We start from the raw sequence: 23,520 nt of genomic DNA on the forward strand, positions 1-23,520 counted from the left end.
TAATCCTTGATTATTCTAGTCGTCTTATGTTCATAGGTAAAAGAGTCTAGAGTATTCAAGTTACCATTGTTGTATTCTAGTCGTCTTTGTTCGTCGCGTAGGAGTAAAGAGTCTAGGTTATTCAAGTTAAGTCTTGCTTGAACTAACCCTCTTTGCTTGCATGTTTGTTATTTGCTTATGTTATTGTTTCTGTTGCGTAGCTTTGATTGCTTGCCTTGCTTGTTTCCTTGCTTGTTGGGATAGTCGGGGCGGGGAAAAGTAGAACGCATGTTTAGGAAAAGGGTACCCAGGCTCACTGAGTATTCTTAGATTACTCATGATAATTATTTGTCTTGCTGGAAGTCTAGGAAGAGTTTAGAGCTGGAGCAAACTTTAGAGTGCCGGATAGAGATTTTCTGTGTTTTTGTAAAACCCTATATTTTCCTAAGATGTATTCTATGAAAGTATCCGACTATTTATGTATATTGCTTTGATAAATTGATTTTCAATGTAATATTTTATTAAAGTAATATATTCGGTTTTGGGAAATATGGCAAGTTGCATCCGATACATTGGCCTTGTCCGGGCCACACAATGCGCCAGGACCGCGAGGGTTGCAAAGCCTAAGCGAACCTCGGTCACGGGCTGAGTCACGTCCAGGAAGATTGGTCGGGAAGCTGCAGTTTCCGTCCCTCGACCAGACCACCTGGGTGCGGTTCCCAACTGTAACGTTCCGCGGGCTATCTGTGTCCTCGTCCGGAGCATAGGACGGTTCGCGGGCGTTACAATAATAGTTAATTTGGAACATATTGCTTTTGGCAATAGAAAACACAACATTACATATGTCGGAAGGGCTTGTGCTTGCGCCTTAATAAGAATTTCTTTCCCTCCTTTCGAGAGGAATTTTGAAGACCATGGATTTACTCGTTTATGTAATCAATCCTTGACAAAAGCAAAAATCTGGGCTTTTGACCCATGAATCTTTTCAGCGAGATCCAAGTATGTCTTTATTCCTCCTTTTTGGGAAATTCTCATAACTGATTTAATTTTTTGATGTAGAGAGTATTCTACCTCATTCCCAAACATATTTGATGGATTATATATTACAAACAAGGTTATTATCACCAAACAAATTTACCAAAAAAAATCTTTATGAATGTGTTATGTTCTTGAAATTTCGTAACTGTTAAGACTCTTTTCAGTATTGGAATCTGGAAAAAAAAATTATATATGGAATCAAGTTGAGGGTTTCGAGAGAAAAAAATGAGCCAATAAAGTATGCCTGGATTAATTCATTTATTTAACAAGGTCTCCAAAGTAGTGGGAAACTGGGAATGGTGATTGTGTGTATTTGAAACACGTTGGTATAATTTAGTGTTGCTCATTAGAACTAATCAGATGGTTTGAGAGATCGATTTTGCCTTAATTTAGTGTTGCTCAGGTTTATCGGATAATGATGAACTAGGTTTTGTATTTCTTTAGAATACTTAGTTAATCTTAGTGTAGATATGAACCAGGTGTAGGGATTCATATTTTGAGTTGTTGAAATCGGAAAGTGTTGATAGTATGCCATCTTCTGATTTTTCCTCTCTTTACCACTTTGTTCTATCTCTCTCGCGCGTAATACATACGTACTTGGCTCGTTTTTTTTATTCGAATTAAAGTTCGTGACTTGCGAGTTGCAAGTTCAAAGTCCGTATTCAAGATCCATTTTGGAGGTTTTCGACATATTAATATTATCGCCAATGTGAAATAATTATTATTCGAGAGATCTATTTTATCTTTTATTCTGAATCTTAATGATTATGTTAATTTTAAGACGGAAAATTGTATCCGGAAGTTTTTCTTTAGTTTTATTAAATATGCAAAACTGACCCATAGAAAATATTACATGCTCATCTATATATTTGAATAGTTTTTTTTTCTAATGATGTATATCTGAAGATAATAAACTTATGTGAAAAGAAGGACACAAGAATCCCCAAATTCTTTCATGTCTGTCAAGCTAATGTTCTATCGACGGGTTTGTTGGGAGCCTTCATAAATCATAACATTCTCAAACATGAACCACTGATACATATAGTGTCGTCTCATTTACCTTTACTTATTTTTGGTGCATCAGTTAGTTTACTTCCACTAAGAAAAAAAGAACAAAGGGTCAGTATCGGGTCACACGCATGGGTCTATTGGTCCCCTATTCTTTTTCTTCTTTCGTACCTTCTCAGAAGTCCATTTACGCTTCTTCTTTTTTTTTTCTTCTCACATCTATATATACTTTATGTGTAAAGAAAAAAAATTATATTGAATTAACATATTCAAATGACAAATGATCCTTGTACCACCACTAACCATAAGCACATCAATCACCACTAATCGACGAATTTTGCCCAAGAATATTGCGTCACTTTTACCATATGATTACGTTTAGTTAGCTAGGTCTCATGTGTGTGTATATAATTTATAAATGCAGATTGTGTCAATTTATTTTCTAAAATTTTGAAATATACTCCACAAAAAAAATACCAAATATTTATTTATTTCCAAAACATACATATATATATATATATATATATATATATATATATTTTGGTTTTAATAACAAGCACATAACAAACAATTTTAAATAGTCGTCTAAATTACAGAATATTTCCATATTGTAAGTCGAAGCCTAATATAATTGGCTCATCAAAATGTCGCAGTCTATATACGGGAATGTGTGGAACGATGAATGTCTCAAAACATATTGGAAAACGTATGTGATCATTAACATATTTGCAATCATCATACGCATGTATGTATAAATCTTGTATGATGACTATGTGTAATGTCTATTGACATTTTTAGACATTGGAATATATATATATATATATATATATATATATATGTCATAGAAATTGTAAAAACATACTTGCAGTTTCACTTAATACACCTTCCTAACTCAACTGAATTCTAAACTGCAGTATCCACATATTCAAGTGTTACAAAATATTGACACGTATACTACTATAAATTTTTGTTTGGTGAAATCAATGACAGGCTCACGAATCAACATCTTACGGCACTATAATCGTAATCTTACCGGTCTATTTTTTTCTTGATAGAGAGGACAATAATCTGATGAAGATTTTGAAGAGTAAGTCTTAGTGGAGAACAAGGAAGAAACAAAGCAAAGTGCAAGAAACTTATGCGGTTTTAGTCATAGATAAAAACATTATGAGTTTTGTATATATGTCTGGTCTGAAAAAGGTACGTCTTCATAATGCATAATTAACCTGTTCTAAATAATGTTTTAGGGATAGTCAAAACATATAATCCCCCAAAACATTCTCCCATTATATGTGTCCCCAAACAGTCTATTTGCTATCATTTTGACAAAGCAGTGGTGACACTCTTGACTTCTATGCAACCAACTAATTTTTATACAAAGGAGACAAAAATATAAATATGAAAAATAGGTAATAATGGCTCCTTAATCATATTTAACCTTCTCATTAGCATCCTATTCAACTTGTGTTTTAACCATGATCATCCTGATCACACGATACACGTAGTATACACAGTTAAATAACAAGCTTCGCTCAGTCTATTGATTAACGCACCGAAAGACCTCTGCTTTGCCATTTGTCATTCTACTGATTTTTTTTTTTAACGGTCTGATTTGATACTAATAAAACAGTCCAAAGATTAATTTCTCCATCAACCTAGATTTTATCAAACGAAATCATCTAAAATAATTGTTTAGCATCATACTTTCATAAGAAATTAATACATACTTTTTCACATATATTGGACCATGGGATAGAGAGAAGGGATATATAAAAAACATGTGGATTTAAAATTTAGTATCGACACTTTCAAGTTGATCGTGAAACTAATGTATTAAAATTATAATAAATAAACCTTGTACTCTATTTGTAGAAGTTACATAGAAGCATGCATAAAAAGAATGGAGTGGAGTCGAAAGTGAAACTGAATCTTACTATCTACTGTGCTTTCGTCTCTAAATGAAAATATACTAAAATGGCAAAAATGTCTTTAACATCAGGAGAAGGAAATCATCATTGTCACACTCCCGTTATCATTACAACCCCATGCTCCCTATACACATAAAGTATTGGTTTTGATTCAAAATCAGTTACTAATAAGCCCAGCGCTAATAAGTCGATAATCACATGGCTTTTAAATATTAACGCTCATGTTCTAGCACAGAGATATATATTCCATTCATAAAAATATTTGTGGTGATTTACAACACCAATTAATCAACAAGTCTCTCAGTCTTCCATAACAGCGAACCTACGGTTCTATGAAAAGGGGTCTATTATATGGACCAGATAGAGGAGATAGAGATCCATGGAAAGTGTCGATTGAAGCATTATAAAGATCCATGGGGGGAGAAGGAAAATCAAGAAATTTCCAGTCTCTTTGTTTTGGTACCACACGAACACGAATGTAATTGTTACCATGCATGATTAATTTGCATGTACATATGCATATACATGTGACTGCGACTGTTTACATCGTGTGAGTAAATTATAAACACACAATGTGTGTGTGCGTGTGTCTGCGTGAGAAACAGATCGTACATTTCATATATATACTCAAGACTTCGCCGTTGCTTCAATCCGACGTCTCGTTCCACATGCAATTTTCATCATTGCTTCGGTCCATGCCTTCTTTTTTTTTGGAGTTAAATTGTGACCTCTTTTTTTTTTCTTCAATTACTGAATTATTTATAATAAATTGATAATGTAAAAGAAAAAAAACGTGAAATGTCTGAAACTACATGTCATAAAAATGGTTCCAGTTACAATTTATGTTATTATTTATAGAGTTATTTGGCAAAATAGACAGTTTTCAAAACAAAATTGTAGAAATAGTACAATCACTATTTACAATTAGCAAATTCCATATTTTTTACTGTTTTCTACTGTTCACAAGACTTTTGAAGCCTCATCAACATTTCATATTTACAACACATGCCATTTAGACTCTAATTTTTTTTTTTTTTAATATGTTCCCAACAATCTTAAAAAACAAAAATGCTGGGTAATTAAAATTGGTTTTCTAAAATTTTAAAGATGTATAAAAATCTAAGTTTTTTTCTTTTTTGATATGCATTTTGTTTGATGATTTTATTTAATAATGTTAATTTTTTTTTTACAAATTTTGTATCCGTACACATTATTAAATGTACAGAATTCCGTATATATTATTAAGTGTACAGATGTCCGTACACATTATTAAGTGTACAAATTTAATTTTTGTAATTTGTTTAATTCTTAGGGTTTCAAATATTTATATCACAATGGTTTTGTTTAAATTACATCTGTACACTTAATATTATGTGTTTGTACACTTAATAAAGTGTATAAACATCTATACACTAAATAAGGTGTACGGATACAAAAGATGTATATAATATATTTAAAAATTATTAAATAAAATTAATATCAAATTGTAAAGAAAAAAATATAGATTTTTTTTTGTATCCAAGAAAATTTCTAAAAAAATATATATTAACAATTATTTGAATAATTATGATTGAAAGAAAAAAATCTTTATTTCTCACCCACACAAATACCTTTTTGGTAATCTTCTCATCCAAGCATATGTCCCACAATCTCTCCTATTTCACACATTCTCTATTACACAACACCTGTTTTTCTAATTTTGAATTGTAAATGTATTAGTTTACCAATTAAGTTTTCAAAATGTACTAGTATGCAAACAAACCCTTATTTGTATGGCTGTAAAAACAAAACTAGTTCTATATATATATATATGTTATATATATATATATATATTAAACAGTGATTATAAAGATAGGGACTACGGAAAAAAAAATGTTTCACCTCAGAATAATCACCCTAATTACATATTTTTGAATTTAACATTAGAAAAGAAATAAAGAAAAATAGAAAATTAATATATGTCGAAAAAGCCCATTTGTTTCTTGACCAGGGTTTCCAGTTACTATATGTTATAAAACTAAAAGCCTCCTATCCAATAAGAAGTCTAAGCCCATTTTCTAATGTATAAGAATAAACGGTTGCCCTAGATTTCGATTATTTTTCCTGTCAACACACTTACACACACATACGTTTTCGTCTCGTTCATTATTCCATCAATGTCAATTTGGTCTCCGGAGACTACGACGAAGAAGAAGAAGCCGTCGCCGACGCCACAATCGATCACAAATCAATCACTTCCCGATGAATTGATATTGAGCTGCCTTGCACGTGTCCCAAGATTGTACTATCCAATCCTCTCCCTTGTCTCCAAGAGCTTTCGATCGCTCCTAGTTTCGCAGGAGCTTTACAAAGTCCGGTCACTCTTGGGCCAAACAGAGAGTTGTCTCTATGTGTGTTTACAGTTCTATCCATCTAAGAACCCTAGCTGGTTCACGCTTTGTCGGAAACCTGACCAAACCCTAACCGATGACACTAATAAGTTAAAGAAGTCATTATCAAAAAAAAAAGAAAAAAAGAAAAGAAAAAGAAGTCAAGAGGGTATGTTTTGGTTTCAGTTCCAATCCTCCATTCTCCTCCTGCGCATTCTCTGAGTCTAGTGGCCGTTGGTTCTAATATTTACGACATTGGCGGCTCCATCTACCCAAAGATCTCTTCTAGTGTCTGGACTTTGGATTGCTGGTCTCACACGTGGCGCCACGCTCCAAGCTTGCGGGTGGAGCCACTGTCATTTTCTGCTAGCGTCCTTGATCAAAAGATATACTTAGCAGGACGCTACAGAGATGGTGATTCTAAGTACTTGAAGAGATCGTTTCAAGTGTTCGACATATTAACACAAACTTGGGATCCTGTCAGCCCATTCCTTGCAGAAAAATAGACGGCAAAGTTTACTCCCAAAGTGCATGTATTGATGGAAAAATCCACGTGGTGACTGACAAAGAGGTGGTTACTTACAATTCCAAAGACGGTAGATGGCACTGGCCTTGGCGAGGGGTGAGTGAATTAAGTTATTCAGGTCCTTATTGCGAGATAGAGAACGTTTTGTATGCTGTTTCTAGCGGTGGGTTAAGATGGTTAGACACCAAAGTAGGTTTGTGGAGAAATTTAAATGGTTTGGTAGGACTACCTAAGTTTGCATTTGCTGCTTTAGTTAGATTGGCTGATTATGGTGGAAAGATGATCGTTTTGTGGGACAAGAATTTGCCTTGCGTGCTGTTTGGTGAATCTCAAAAGATGATTTGGTGTGCAGAAATTAAGCTTATAAAGCGCAAAAATAATGAAATTTGGGGGAAGGTTCTTGCTTACAGTGGTGTGATCATGTGCTTATGTGCAGAAATTATAAGTTTGCATTTGCAGAAATTAAGATGATGTGGTGTGATCATGTGCTTACAGTCCCTATAACATATAAGTTCGTGAAGGTTCTTGCTGCTACTGTTTGATGATTACTGGTCACAAGGCTTGAACGTTATTATTTTTGGTAATATTATTTTTTATTTGGAATGCCTACACTTTTTTTTGGTGTATGCAAACTATGATGAATGATTTATCTTTTATTTCACTTATCGTTTGATGTCACTTGTTGAATAGACTGAGTTTTCTTAATTGCATTCCTAGAGGCAACACATTTTGAAGAAAGAACGAAAAGAGCCGTACGTCCGACAAAAATAATGAGATTTAAAACCGAAGACTCGTCTCTTGCATTGCAACTAATGAAACTTCTTTCAACTGATTGTATTACCTGTATACGAAATCACAACTAATGATAGAGTCCAATTCAGCCGTCTTTTGAACTAAGGAGTATTTCTAGCACATATAAGCTTCCATCCGACCTCGGGTGTGGAGTGTGATTGTGTGAATGTTTATGTAAATGATGATTTTATTGAGTTGAGAAGAAGACATATAACTACACCTACAAACCTTGTCTAGCACTACAATGAGTAATTAATTAGATTCTATAGCGTCTTATTTCTAAGTGATCAAAATATCATTTTTGCTAAAAAAAAGGACTTAAATAACCAACTATTTGAGACAACAATAAATAACTATATAGACGCCAACAAAAATGTGCTAATAAATATGATGTCGTTTCTGTATAACATGACAAAATAGTTGTTGATAGTATTCAATATCTAACATGATCTTTTTTTTTTTTTTTTCACTTCTAACCACAATAAACATACATACACACACATCATTAAGGAACAGCTAACATGTAAAAACAAATTATTTGCTAAAGAAATTATATTTTTGTTGCCACTTAATTTACTGTATTAGAAAGTGATGTTTGACCCCAATCTAATGGTGAAAATGTAATATGTCCAATTCCCAAATAATACATGCATGTTATTGTATATATGGGCTCTGGACTACTCAAGGGATATGTTAATTTGAGATCTTCTTGAAAAGTAGTTGACGTGGCCAATGTTATTATACAGTTTACATAAATTCAGTAAGTTTTATTTGATTGATAGATCAAAAGTCAAAACAATTAATATACTGGTTTGTTATAATGCGGTCAATATATCATCACAAATGTTCAAACTCATATAATACGTACATGCTATTCTTGACTGATCATATCAGAAATTTCTACCTAACCATAATTATTAATATGTTGGAGGATATGTGTGTCATGTTATAAGATTCATCATCATTAGCTCCTGAGATGACAAACTTTGAGCTCATTTTCTTTCTCTTTTACTTTGACAATGTGGGTTTTCACAGTTTTCAACAGTTAAAACTAAAATATCTTCTAATTAGCAAATTTAAATGAGGAAAAAAAACAGAGATATAATTTGCACAATCTCTATAGTCAGCTATAAGAATTTAACTCTTTAAGAAAATATTCCTTAAGCATATATATGTGCCTAAGACTATAGGTATTGGAATATAATTTATATGTTTAAAATGAAAATACATATGTAGGTTCCTTGAGCGGTTCAATAAAAATCTAAGAACTATAAATTACAATAGATTAAAATGAATTATAAAAAAGAAAAGTAGGTATCAAAGATAATTTTTGGAAACTGAAAGTCCAATAAATTGCATATACATAACTCTTATAATATTATCATTCTTATATTCACAAATACATATATATATATATATATATATATATATATATATATATATATATGATTGTATTTGTGAAACTCAGCCCTGAGGGGTCTCTCTTTCTGATTTAGTAGTGTTACAAACTGATGATTTTATAAAAGCAGATCTAAAACATTTCTAAAGCTACTTTGCAACTTTTTCCCATGAAAAAAAAAAAATCGAATATTTGCTTTACTTATTCCTTAAAATTATCAAACCGAAAAACCAAAGGTATGATTATTATTTTATTAAAACGATATTGATCATAGTGGTACACATATATATAGGTGTGGGATGAGAGATTTCCCCTACAAAAATATCTGCTCATCTTTTATTTGAGAAACTCAAAATATATTTTCATCATCCAAAGGATTTGATGGAGAAAAAGAAACTCGGTGTTTTAGCCCAAGTAACATTTCTTAAAACATAGTTGAACTTTTAGCACAAAATATTCTTACTGATATTATTATCTTCTAAAATGATGGAAGTTTATTTATTCTTAATATTTTTTTACCTATAGTTTTGTAGATAGCAAATTCAAGTGAAAATGACATGAACAAAAATAGACAGTTAATTTTAACATTGTTGGTGTGATATACTTTGGCGTCAAATTTTAAGTGAGAAAAAATAAAATATATGAGAAATAGATTGACACATTGTTGATATTTACTAGATTATATTTTTGACCTTAAAAATATATTTTATATTGAAAAATCAGCGGTAAATAATAATCTAAATATATGAGGTGAAATAACTCTTTTAGTTTTCTAAACACGTCCCAAAAAGTGTTCATGTTTTCATTTAAATAAAATAGTTTTTAAATTTTTTATACTTTTACATGTTAATGATTTTTCGCTTTAATTTTTCTTCTTCTTAGACTATTGCTACCGGAATGGGATATTACACTTTCTCTTTTTGGTTTGAAGGGAACAATATGTTACGATTTGGAGTTCATATACGAAGCAGGCTTAAGGGCTTGGTTTTGCATCAAGACTTCTGCAGTAGATTCATGTAATATAAACTTCTAAATACTTTCAGCAACTTTTGTATCTCCTGTAACAAATTTTTATTTTTCTTGAATTAACTTAACATCATATTGAAAAAAAAAGAGTAGTGTTCATAATATTGCATATATATATTGGGTACTAGTTTACGATATATGTAGGGTTTATTGAAACCAAGAATCTTTTATTTACGATATACATGCAATTTTCTAAAAGCTTTTGAAAAACCTATTTTGCGAAATTTTAGAATGTTTGGGATAATTTATAATATTGAAAAATATATACAATATTGGAAATAATTTATGTCATGAAAAAGTAATGTTTGAACTACAATTGTTATAACACATATAAGTTTTATGTCAATTGTATACTAAATTTATACAAGAAGAATGAAAATACTAAATCTTCAAGAAAAATTTGTGGATGTGTTATTTCAACAGATTCAGAAAAAAGCTTTAAAAATGTTATTTAGCAAATTATTTCTGTAACATTTTTGTATGGTGAAATGAAACGTGGACATCTATGGGGTGAGAAGTGGTCAGCGAGTCAAAGGAAATGCAACGAGAGAGTAGGTATTAATAAAATAGAAGTCTATAAGTTTTGTAGGCTCAGTTTGTGTCTGTCTCTTCTAAGTCCTAGCCCTAACTCCCTACCTATATTTCTCTCCGCCAATCACATCTCCTTCTTCTTTTTCTTCCATACATGAAGCATAAAGAAACTATAGTCTATAGATAGATTTAGAATTTTCGAATACAGAAATCTGAAGAAATAAATTAACAAAGATGTCGACTGTTTTTTCAGCCGATCACGAATCGTCGATATACAAATATATTTTTTTTGTCAAACAACAAGAAAACGATATACATATATATAGGAAAAGCTTGCTAGAAAAAATTAATTACTTAATAAGACAATGAACTTCTTTAGAGAAAAAAGGTAACAAATATAACCAGGCATGCTTTGCAATTGCGTATGTTCTTGTTTAGACTTCTTCCTCTAGTGACAACTTATTTTGAAGATCCATACTGAGTATTTTAATGCACCATTTATAACCTAACCCTCTTTTTTTTTTTTGGGGCACTAACATTATAACCTAACTCTCTATTTCAATATAGCAGCTACAAATCCATCCCATATATAAAGTTTTAAATTAAGGGTGTTCACTAGTTAATGATATTTAAACTCGTTTGTATTAGCAGGGTTTTCATTTTTTAATTTTTTTTTTAATTTTTATATGTTGTCTTTGCTCTCTCTCATCTTCGTATAGCGGAAAACAAAGGAGGATTGTAATTCTTAATTTTGGTGATAATAAAATCCATGACCGAAACATCATATAAGTTATAGGAGTGTATGTATTTTTTATTTTCTAATTGATATCATTTTCTTAGATCGAAATTGGAATCTAAGTCCTAACGAAAATTATATTCAAGAATCACTTGCAGTGTTACGTCCGAAGTAACTCATATGCATATTCATTGACCAAATTAAAAGAACTATTCAGAAGAAAATCGATCTCTCTCTAATACAAATTGGTTTATACCAAATTAATTATTGTAACACATACTAAGATGAAATATAATTATTTCTATCGTGGAATTATACATGTCTTCTTCCTTTTAAATTCAATAGGAGATGAATTTTTTATAGTCCTATTAAACACAGAATGTATCCAAATATCTCAGAAATGAGATAACATAAAAATAAAATAAAAAATACTAATAATAGTATTCTCCATCTTTATATATAACATGAAGATGCCAAAATTGTGAAGATGCCAATATTATCTTCCAATAAAGCAGAACCGAGAAAATGAAGGAGATGGGGTTGCTATCAAACAACAAAGCAACGCCCACGTGAAGGGATAAACAAATAGGCCTAGACTTGGTCCCTTTCGATTTCTCTTCCCACTTTTCTTCTCTTAGCTTTCACCACTTTTTTTTCATTACCCTTAATCACTACAACTCCCACAACCTCCAGCTTAACCTTTATCCCATCTACACCACACTTACTAATCCCCTTTTTTCAATTAAAGCACTTTTTATTACTTAATGCATCAGCAAGTTAGCAACTACCCAGTATAAGAAGAATACATAATTAATTGTTCGCATGAACCTTGTAGACTAACTTGAACTCCGTATAATGAGTTTTCAATACTATAAGTTCACTTAGCTTTGATGCAAATGTTGGCCACTTCTCCGGTCTCAATCATACAATCTAACTTTTGAGTCTGTAATGAAGTATAAGAAAAATTTATCATGCCTCCCACACCAAACTTTTTTTTTTTTTTTTTTTTTTTTTTGACAACAAAATACAAGATTGGCTCAAACAAGCCAATGCGTAGGAATATTGTTTACATAGGTAACTAAGTGCGGTAGAGTGCAAACACGATGCGCTAAATTATCCGCTTTACCATTCTGAGAGCGAGGGACATAAACCAAAGAAAAGGAAACAAACTCCTCTTTATCCGCCTGTATGTCTTCCAAATAAGGCGTAAAAGCTGGCCACTCGAAAGGCGAAGACACCATCTTCACTAAGTCGGAGCAGTCGGTGAGAAAAACAACAGATTGGTTATCCACTCCAATCGTACAGCGCATAGCCCAAACAAGGGCTTCAATCTCAACATAGCCCGAACTATTAATCTTTTCATCAGTTGCATCTAATGTAAATTAATAATAATTATATTATAACAAATCCTACTATACGGAGAGTAAAATTTAATTCATAGTTACCATTTTTAACAATAGAGAATTTCAGTATTCTCTTCTATATATTTTTGTATTATGTTCTGTAAATGTTATTTAAAGCTAATATATGTATTTTATTCCACAGAATTTATTAGGATGAAGATAATATATACATACATACCAAAACTATTTAAAGATGTATAGTTTTACTCATATTCTACATTAGTAAAAGAAAACTAGATTCAGTTAATTTGAAAACTTTAATTAGTAATAGTGAACTTTATAAGATTTTCTCTCTGTTTGGTTTGGACAGACTTTTGAAGCAGAAGGTAGGGTCACCTCAACCGGAAGAACTAATCCATATTAGTAACGACCGAACAATCCATATTAGTAGTAATCTATTTTTTTTACTTCAGTAGTAATCTATTTAGATTTGTGTATTGTTAATTAAAAACATATAATGCTTTATATATATTTTCTACAATATCTTTTGTCCATCTTCCTCTAGCTATCAACCTTTATAGCACACAAGAAGAACACCCACTAATGAACCAAAGGGCTTAAGTGAAGAACGGAAAAAAGAAGATTCTGTTTTTGTTACCTGTTTCTTTCTTCAATCTAATGTTTCCTTCTCTAGACACCAATGGCTATGATCTCTTTGATCCCTTCAGTCCCCATCAAGCAACCATGCTTCCTTCTTTCACTACTCACATTCAAAGCCCTAGTTCTCACCATCACTTTCCTTTGCCTTCATTTCCTTTCTCTCCAGATTTTCTTGATAATGTTGATGAATCGTTCTTGTTAAGCCAATTCTTGTTACAGGAGCAAGATGCAGCAGCAAATGTTTTTGAATCTCCAAGAAAAGTTTGCAAGAAGCTTGAGAAAAAGAAGAAGAATGAGGAGTGCGTTGAGGACACCACCTCAGAAACGGTTCCACGGAGAAGAACGGCCAAAAAGAGAGACAGGCATAGTAAGATCTGTACGGCTCAAGGTCCTAGAGACCGGAGGATGAGGCTGTCTCTTCAGATTGCTCGCAGGTTTTTCGATCTTCAAGACATGTTGGGTTTCGACAAGGCCAGCAAGACGATCGAATGGCTATTCTCCAAATCAAAGGCTTCAATCAAACAACTTAAAGAAAGTGTGGCTGCATCGGAAGGAGGAGGAGATGCTGAGCATGTCCCGGCTAATGGTAAGGAAAAGGATGATCAGATTCTGAAAGTGAAAGTATCAAAAAGAAGAACAAAGACGATGGAGAGCTCTTGTAAGATGAAAGAGTCGAGAGAGAGAGCTAGAAAACGAGCAAGAGAGAGAACGATGACAAAGATGAAGATGAGATTCTCAGGACTAACTGACACCTCGGAAACAATCTCAGATCCTCATCAAGGAACAAGAGAGATCAAGATAACCAACGGTGAACAAGCAATAGAAGGGAAAAGTCAAGAACAAGAACGGAGTACTAATGTGAACATGGTAGAGTATCAAATGGGTTCTGTGAGCATCATAGAGAAGTTTCTTGGACTAACCAGTGACTCTAGCTCCTCTTCCATCTTTGGAGACTCCGAGGAATCTAACACAAGTCTAAGCTCAATAAGAGGTACTACTTCATTATATATCAAGTAACAACAATGTGTTGATTTTAAACCCTAATTAATCCAGTCTTGATTATTGTTTGCTAATTCCAGGAAACGTAGCACCAAATGAACACAACACAGCTTCAATAGCATCGGTAGATGAGGAGACAAACCCTATTTCATCTTTTTCTCTATATGATTATCTCTGCTACTGATGCTCATGAGACTCCATCCTTCTGAGGTACTTGGAGTTTATAATCTATGCATCAACATAAGAGCCTCACTGAGCCAAATCTATCACATATATATAAATGTAGACATCTGTATGTGTGAACTAGATGGTTTGGTCTGCCTAACTTGTTTGAGGCTTTGGACTGCTTGATTGATGGATATCTATAAATTCTAAACTTTTTTTGTGGTTTCATTTACCTAAGATTCTAGCAAGTTTGTTATTCTTTGGCATTGATTCTTGTTGTTGGTTGTCTTAATTATGTAGTTAGTTCAAATAAGTACCTTTTTATATATGAGTATTGGGAAAGTTCAAAGACATTTGACAAGCACAAAACAAACTTATAGAAGATTGTGATGGGCACAATTTTTAGTCAAGCGACATAATTCACACAACGTTATTTATTGAGTCTTAAACCACTTAGGTGGTATTTATAGATTATACATCTGCGTGATTATTTTTCATATACGTCATCGCCAGCATGTTTTACTAGGAAGTTTAAACAAATAATGGTATTAATCGGGTAAGATTTTTTTTTTTTTTAAATAAATCATGCATAGATGTCCCTATCTAATAAGTAATTAGTGATTTAAATTCAATAAAAAGTAGATTTAATTTTAGGATGAATGAAAGTGTACAAATCACAATAGAAATGTAAAATGAAATTTGGTTGTTAAATAAAAACTTATAAAATGATACTATTTGTGAAATAGATGGAGTAGCTAATTGTTCGAGACTGTTTGGATATGGATTAATCGTTCTTTGATAAATATATATTGTATACATAAAAAAACATTGGGTTATAGGACAGAATACTCCAACTTCCACTATGTTGATTTTTCTACCAAACTCTCAATCATTGTTTTTCTTGTACTTGAGTTGGGTCCAGTGAAAGTTATTTAATTTCTCAGAGAGAATACACTTTCTAAGGAATTCAAAAAACTAATCTCTCTCGCCGTATATATCTTGAAGGAGAGAGGAGAACTAGAGTTTCTCCGACGTTTTGTGCTTCGTTGGCGTCGGCTTCTTTGCAACTTTTGAGTGACGTTGGCTCCTATTTTTCTCGTCTTTTCGAGTTTCTATTTGTGATACTTATGCGTCTTCCATTTTCATTTTAATTTCGACTTTTACTTATGACTAATTTCGATGGTTTGTTTGTTTTCTTTCTTCAGTTGTCTTTGTTAGTGGCATTTTTAAAATTTATCTTATGTTTATCAGTTGATTATTTTTGATTTGGTATTATGTTGGTTTTTTTTTTCTTTTTTTTCTTTGTTAATTAAGAGGAGTTCGAGCTTGGATGCTAATCTCCCTCTATTGTGATACTAGGTTTTGGTAATATTTTATAACATGGCGTAAAGTATCCCTCCCACCATAAATGGAATAAGGGAACACATGAATCCAACTCCTACACTTAAACCACTAGCCCAACACACCGTTAGTATTATGTTGGATTTCCAAAAACCGTAGATTTCTATCTATTAAAGTCTTCAAAGTTTTTTCGGTTCTAAGATTTATTTTTGTTAAATCTTCTCTTTTATTTTGTTTCTAGTACCCTCTATTTCCTGATCAATAGAAGTATATGGTGGTGCTTCAAATCGAGTTAGAGATGAAGAAGCAACCTATTAGGTTATGAAAATTGATGAGACACTAGAAGTGATTGTCGATCATAAATTAAACATGTCTATCAAACCTAATTCACGTGTCACAGTTCAGAGTTCTGGCAACAATCAAAGTTACTATATATATGATATAATTAGGCCTCTAAATATTTTCGTTATCAAGCTAGAAAGATCTTATATAAGCTCTAGTTTTAATATTTTTAGCTTTCGGCTTATGATTTGTATTTTTACTAGACTTTTTAGTTTGATGTTAATTTTTATTAGTTTAATTTGTGGATGTATATAGTTTTAGCACAGCTTTCGATCTTTTTTTAATTTCGGAAGACTAATCAATCTAAAACGAGATTCTTTTATTTCTCCCTGCTTGGATGGCAGAACCTCCATGCATCTACTGATTTGTCAAAGCATATCAGTAAATCATCCGCTACTACACGAAGCTACATGCCAGCGATAACCAATGATATACAATATGGGCCCGTAGGCCCAAAAATCAAGTTTACTAACATACAAACACTTAGTGTATATAAAAGGAAAGGGAAAAATGATTGCAGCTCATTATTAGGATATTTAGTAGATAAAAAAAAAAATTAAAAAATTAATAAGAAAGATGATTGCCAGCTAAAGATGTCACACAGTCATCATACATGCACAATTTATTAAGAAAAGTTATTAGCTAAACGAAGTATAATAACCATCACATGGAGTATACTAACAAATTACAAACACTATGTAGCTATTTATTTCGATGTTCTGTTCGCCGGAAATTGGCATTAACCAGCATTGACTGTTGTTGACCAAAAAATATATTAAATTGTTGATTTATTTATTTATTTTTGATAAACAGTTGAAAATTTAAGCTATTCAATAATTTTATGAAAAAACTATATATCATAATTTTTTGTTATATAATTTCTGATTTTTGTTTGTTATATAATTTTTTGTGGTATATTTTGTTATAGAGTTTTGTGCTATATTTATTTGTAATAATTAATCTAAACTTTTCTCAAAATAAATAAAATAAAGTAATATTATCTTTGGTCAACACCGAGCCAAACGAACCTTTTTTTGTCTAATTAACAAAGTTGCTTCCGAACAAATAAATACTAAATACCAAATCGAATTACTACTTCTGTATGATTTGAAATTATATCAAAACTAATAAACCAAAAACTAGAAAAATCTTACACCTCTATATAATCACACCATTAATATAGTATTTAATAACGTCCCCCCTAACTATTGCAATGTATCGTAAGAAACTGATTCCTATTATAGGTTATATTTTCCTAATTAGCTTTTGTTTTGCACCAGATTTGATATATTTGATCTTTTCATGAAACTGACTCAAGTTTGTTGTTTTATACCAGAAAAATGGATTTTGATACACTAAACTTGGATGATGATCAAATATACACACAAAAACAAACTTCAGATCAGTACTGAAGTTGGATGATACTCTAAAAGTTAACTTCAGATCCAAACTTGGATGATATTTTTAAACCTCTCACACACACAAGTTAATGATAAACAAAGACTAGTAAACTAAGCAAATGGAGAAATTACTAGTATATGCTCATGAGATACAAAATCAAAAGGGGAAAACTCAGGTACGTCTGAGTGGACTTTTGAGAAAGTCGAACTGTTGCTCAGCAATTTTGAGCTCAGCAGAGGTAAGCGATCGATTTACCACCAAAGTACTCAATGCGGTGGTGTAGAAACGAATAGCTTCGTCGACCTGATCCACCAAAAAAGTCTGCTGAGATGCCCCACGTAAGCGAAGGACAATAGACATGGTGAAAAATTTCAGCGATTTGAGTAGGAGACAACAAATGAAAGAAATTAGGGATCCATCTCTCTGGTTCTGACGTACGTGAGCTTTCCCCTTTTGATTTTGTATCTCATGAGCATATACTAGTAATTCCTGCGTTTGCTTAGTTTACTAGTCTATGTTTATCATTAACTTTTGTGTGTGTGGGGTTTAGAGTATCATCCAAGTTTGGATTTGACGTTCACTTTTAGAGTATCATCCAACTTCATTTCAGTGATCATCATCCAAGTAGACTTTATGCTAAATGCTGGAAATACATCACCAAAGGAGAAATTAATTTTGATGGTACAACTGGTGTTAAATGTAAACATTGTGAGAAGACTTATTACTTGAATCTGCGTCGAAATAGAACTATAATACCATGAATCATCACTATAAATCTTATTCAAAAAATTATGGGAGTACACCTAGAAGTAATAGGAAGATGGATATGATGATCTTTCGAGAAATGATTGTGGTGGCTTTAATTCAGCATAATATCTCCCATATTCGTTTGTTAAATATGAAAAGATTAGAGAGGCTTTTACTTATGCTAATCCAGCTATAGAATTTTGGTCGAGAAACACAATAGTGTCTTCAAGATTTACGAGAAGGAGAAAAAGAAGTTGAAGGAAGTCTTAACTAAAATCGCATGTAGGATTTGTCTCACAACAGATCTTTGGAGAGCTATAACTATTGAAAGTTACATCTGCCTATACAGCTCATTTGCTGTGACTTAATTTATGTGTGTATTATCTCAGGGGTTTTATTCTTACATTTCACAAAAGACTGGTGTTAATGGAAAATCTCCACTAGACACATATTTGGATGAGCCTGTGTAGATGGTTGCGTTTAGGAGTTTGAATGTGATTGCTTATTGGAAAGACAATGCAAGTCGATTTAAAGAATTAGCATCAATGGCATGTGATGTCTTGAGTATTTCAATCACAACAGTTGCATCATAATCATCTTTTAGTATCGGCAGTCGAGTTTTGCATAAGTTTAAGAGTTGTCTTTTACTGACCAATGTTCAGGCTTTGATTTGTGCAAGGAATTGGTTTCGTGGATTTGAAGAGATTGGTAAGAGCTTTGATACATTTTATTGCATTTGAAATATATTGGTGATGAATTTTTAATTATCTTGATTTGAAAATTGTAGGTGATGACTTCAAGTGTTTTGAAGAGGAAGAAGGGACTATTGTTGATGGTTGAGTTTGGCTTCGGTACATTTTGAGTTTGGATTTGATACATTTTATTTGAGTTTGGCTTTGATACATTTTATTTGAGTTTGGCTTTGATACAATTAATTTGAGTTTGACTTAAGTTTGTTGTTAAGATTGTGACTTTGGGTTTGATATTTTGTAATGAGAATAGGTCCGTATGAGTTTATTGTTGATGTTTTTTCAAGAATGGAATCATCATCAGATCAGCAACACAACAACAATCAGAAACAGATCCTTAAAGTTTAGAGATTGAATCAGCAGACTAATTTGAGTTTGACTTAAGTTTGTTGTTAAGATTGTGACTTTGGGTTTGATATTTTGTAATGAGAATAGGTCCGTATGAGTTTATTGTTGATGTTTTTTAAGAATGGAATCATCATCAGATCAGCAACACAACAACAATCAGAAACAGATCCTTAAAGTTTAGATATTGAATCAGCGGACTAACGAAATCAAAAACGCAATTGCAAATATAAACTTAGATCAGAAAGTAGAGTATAGAAAAACAGAGAGATCATAAATGAAATGAAGAAACATCATTTAGATCAAAAAAGAGAAATGAGCAGTGACCATAGACATGACCATTTGGACATGGTCTTTATTGGGTATGTCCACTATTTCGACCATTATCCATTTGAGACTGTCCAACTTCTGCCTATACAAAACAATTTACAAACGGACTATGGACCATTTGACATCTCTATTCCTATATAAGATATTTGGCCAATCTTCTTTTTTAGGTCCTCTTTTAATATTTTGCGTATTTCAAAACTTTAGAAGCCAATATAACGAACAACGGAAAAACATGACGTGTAGACTGTAAAATTTGAACACATATATTGAAAAATTGTGCATATTTAGTTGACAGATCTTCTCTCTTTGGTCTAAACTAGCGTAAAAGAAACATATGTTTGAGGTTATTTATTTATTTTCAAGTTTAGAAGTTTATGTATTCAAGGAGAAAACCAAAAGAGACTTTGCTCAGATCTAGCTACGAATAACATGAGAATATATACTAACCTATAAATGTAATCTCCTGCCTCCTTGCTTTCCTATCTCTCAGGAGCGCCTAACCTTGATCATCGGTGTATCTGTAACTACTAAAATCATATATTTTGTAGAGTGTTGTATATAAGCTGAGTAGGAAATCTATTAAGAACTGACAAGAATGAAGCAGAGGAAGAAACACAGAGGTACGTTGAATGAGCTAGGAAACCTCACTCTCAATTAAAAGCCTTTAAAACATGGAGCAGAATGGAGGAATTAAAGAAGGATATAAAAAAAAAGTAGGCTACATTGTGTCAATGTGTCCTAAGATTTTACTATGTCTGTTTTAGAAGAAAAATAAATTTAGAAAAAAGTAAAAAAGCTACATAGTAGAGTCGATCGGTTTTGCAGACACAAGCATGGGGTTTTCGAGCTATGTCCAATCAGATTTTGGATAATTCTTTGGACTTATATTTTATTTGCTCAAAAAACTTATATATATATATATACATATATATATATATATATATCTTAGATTATTACCACAAATGGATTATACAATTCAAACTATTTTTAACAATCAAATCATTGCTCAAAAGATTTTAAAAACTCTTTAGGAATTATGACCACAAATGGATTGTATTCAAAACTAGTGTTCTTACCCTTTCTTTATAGACTTGGGAGATTGGGACCAGAGCCAGATAATTTTTTTGGTTACACACGATCAGAACCAGTTTAGAAAGTCTCCATTTGAAGAGATTTTTTTTTTTTTTTTATATATACATGTTTTGTCAGTTTTAGTCGGATATTTCCAAAAATTTAATGCGAAGAAAATTGTGACTTGTCACATATTTAGCTAAATAATTAATAATAATAATAGAATTTTTTTACTGATGGGGATTATTGAAATATTGGAGAACAAAATGTTGTCTTGCCTGCGTTTTTTGTTTTAATAGGCAATAAACTAACTAAAGACGTAGAGAACGTAAAAGTACTTTTATTTATTTGGAAAGAAGGGAAGAATAATGAGATATGGATGTCGAGAGAGAGATCTTTTGACAAAATGTAGCTGCTTCTAGATTCCATAGACTTGCAGCTCGTACGGAGCCTTGTGCCTAACTCTTACAACACATATACATATTGAAGCAATATGATGAGATCAACACGTAAAAAAATCTATATCAACTGTTTGTGTCTCTTACGTATAGCTTCATAATAAAATTTAACTTTTGAATCGTTGTTATTTTTTCTCTAAGCTATTATCCTCTTAAAACTATACTCTGAATATAAAATAGAGAATAAAGGTATAGTTTTAAGAGGATAATAGTATTTAGGGTTTAGAATTTAGTCATTTTGTACATTAAAAAAATGTATTTTTAAAAATAAAATACCTTTTTATGACACTTTTTAAAAATATTTTTTCATATTGTCTATTTTCAAAAATACTATTTTTAATATACAAAATGACTAAATTCTAAACCTTAAACTCTAAATACCTTTATCCTCTTAAAACTATACCCTAAACATAAAATAGAGAATCTGAATCTAACAAAAATTTCTAAAAACTAATTTAACATATGGTGACTTTGTAAGAAAGAGCAAAAATAAAAATGTTCAAAAAGAGATCTTTAAAAAAAATTGTATTTCAAAATGGATATTGCTAACAAATTCTCTATTAAAATTATTACCCATAATGACATTCTTAACTTAGAATTGTCTTAATAGATCAGTTTAGGTTTTTGTTTTGTGATTACATCTAATAGAAAAGAAATGGTTGAGCAAAGAAAGATAAAGTAAGGTGAGTTCAGCCACAGTCAGTGTGATGCATGACTAACAACAAATTCATTTCATTTTCACTCAATAATGTAATATATTTGGGATTTAATTCATGATATATACTATCTCTTATTTTTTTTTTTTAACACACACATTTGACTAAACCCACCACTAGTTACCCAACTAAATTACCCATTTGGACCAAGTTGGTAACGATGATGAAATTTCAATTTTCAAATCTTTATACGAAATTTTCATTCTAAAAACACATTTAACAACATAACTTTATAAATTGTTCTATGACAAAAATCAAAGTTTCTGTGAAACAAAAAACCTATATGTTTAATGTATTTTTACCGTGGTGCTATGTGTCTTCAAGTTTATGTATTTCGGATATTGGACTTTTATAAGCGTTATATATATATATATATATATATATATTTCATTTAGGATCGTATGGGTTTAAGTGCAATGTGGTTTCTTTCAACTTTTCAGAGATTTTTTGGGAAAAAATTTACGTCATCTAATTTTTTTTGTAAGTTTAATACATGTAGTTATTAAATTAGACAAAAAATACTTGGTTTAATTTCCGTCGTCCTAAAAAATTATCATTTTATTTATAATGGTAGATTCATACTTACGACTTAACAATCGTTAATATTAGTGACAAAATTGTTAACTATGATTAAAAAATAACCCCACGTGGTTAATTAGTTTCAAATAAATACACTGTTACCTTTTTATTTTTTCCCAAATCGATTTGGGATCTAAAAACCCTGAAACAAATTTTTCTCAAATCCCGAATGGGTTCTTTGATTACCTCAAAGCGATATCCACTGTCACCTTACCAACCATCAAAATCACCATCAAAGCAACCAATGTGAAAAGGAAGAAACTCAAGTCTCTGATAAAACATTTTTTATCGATCTTAACTTCTTTGTCCGCAACACAAAGCGAAACAATCCCAACAACAACACAAGTTACAAATACGACACCACCCAAGACGTTGTTAAGACCCACTTCCCCTTTGTTCGAACCAACCAAAGCAGCTATACTCGCAAACACATCAGGCGCTCCGTTACCAAGTGGAAGCAAAGTAACACCAGCAATAGTTGGAGGCAACTTCAAAAACTTAGAAAGCTACTCCAACGAACAACAAAAGTAATCAGCAGCAGTATTACCCAACATATAAAACAGAGCAATGAGCCAAACCCCTAACCAAAGAAGCTGAGCTAATCAAAGAAACCATTCGGGATTTGAGAAAATTTTGCTTATAGAGTTCTTAGATCCCAAATCGATTTGGGGAACAATAAAAGGGCAACAATGTCTTTATTTACAAGTGAGGTTATCTTTTAACTTTGGTTAACAATTCCGTCATTAGTGTTAACGACTGTTAAGTCGTAAGTATGGATCTACCATTATAAATAAAATGATGAGTTTTTCAGACAACAAAAATTAAACCATGTATTTTTGTCCAATTTAATAACTACAAGTATTAAACGTCCAAAAAAAATTAGATGACGTATTTTTTTAGTTTTTTCCCTAGATTTTTTGTTTGTAATATGAGAAATTAAGA

At 31.7% G+C, this 23,520-nt stretch overlaps 1 protein-coding gene, 1 long non-coding RNA gene and 1 pseudogene across 2 annotated transcripts; 2 read left to right on the plus strand and 1 right to left on the minus strand.

The window, feature by feature from the left end:
* Positions 1-5,803: 5,803 nt before the first annotated feature.
* LOC147925721 (uncharacterized) lies at positions 5,804-6,996 on the minus strand. Its single transcript, XR_015585345.1, has 2 exons — positions 6,906-6,996; positions 5,804-6,813 (listed from the first exon to the last, which is right to left on the minus strand). It is a non-coding gene; the product is annotated as an uncharacterized LOC147925721 (long non-coding RNA).
* LOC109129515 (F-box/kelch-repeat protein At5g51250-like) lies at positions 6,110-7,390 on the plus strand (annotated as a pseudogene).
* Positions 7,391-12,327: 4,937 nt separating this feature from the next.
* LOC104750705 (transcription factor TCP12-like) lies at positions 12,328-14,852 on the plus strand. The gene is made up of 2 exons (XM_019238069.2): positions 12,328-14,326; positions 14,415-14,852. The coding sequence occupies exons 1-2, from the start codon at positions 13,354-13,356 to the stop codon at positions 14,516-14,518; spliced, it is 1,077 nt and encodes a 358-aa protein (XP_019093614.2). The 5' UTR covers positions 12,328-13,353; the 3' UTR covers positions 14,519-14,852.
* The last annotated feature ends 8,668 nt before the right edge of the window (positions 14,853-23,520 follow it).

This window comes from Camelina sativa, chromosome 16 (assembly GCF_030686135.1).
Source record: "Camelina sativa cultivar CO46 ecotype springtype chromosome 16, ASM3068613v1".
In the NCBI taxonomy this organism is placed as follows: Eukaryota; Viridiplantae; Streptophyta; class Magnoliopsida; order Brassicales; family Brassicaceae; genus Camelina; species Camelina sativa.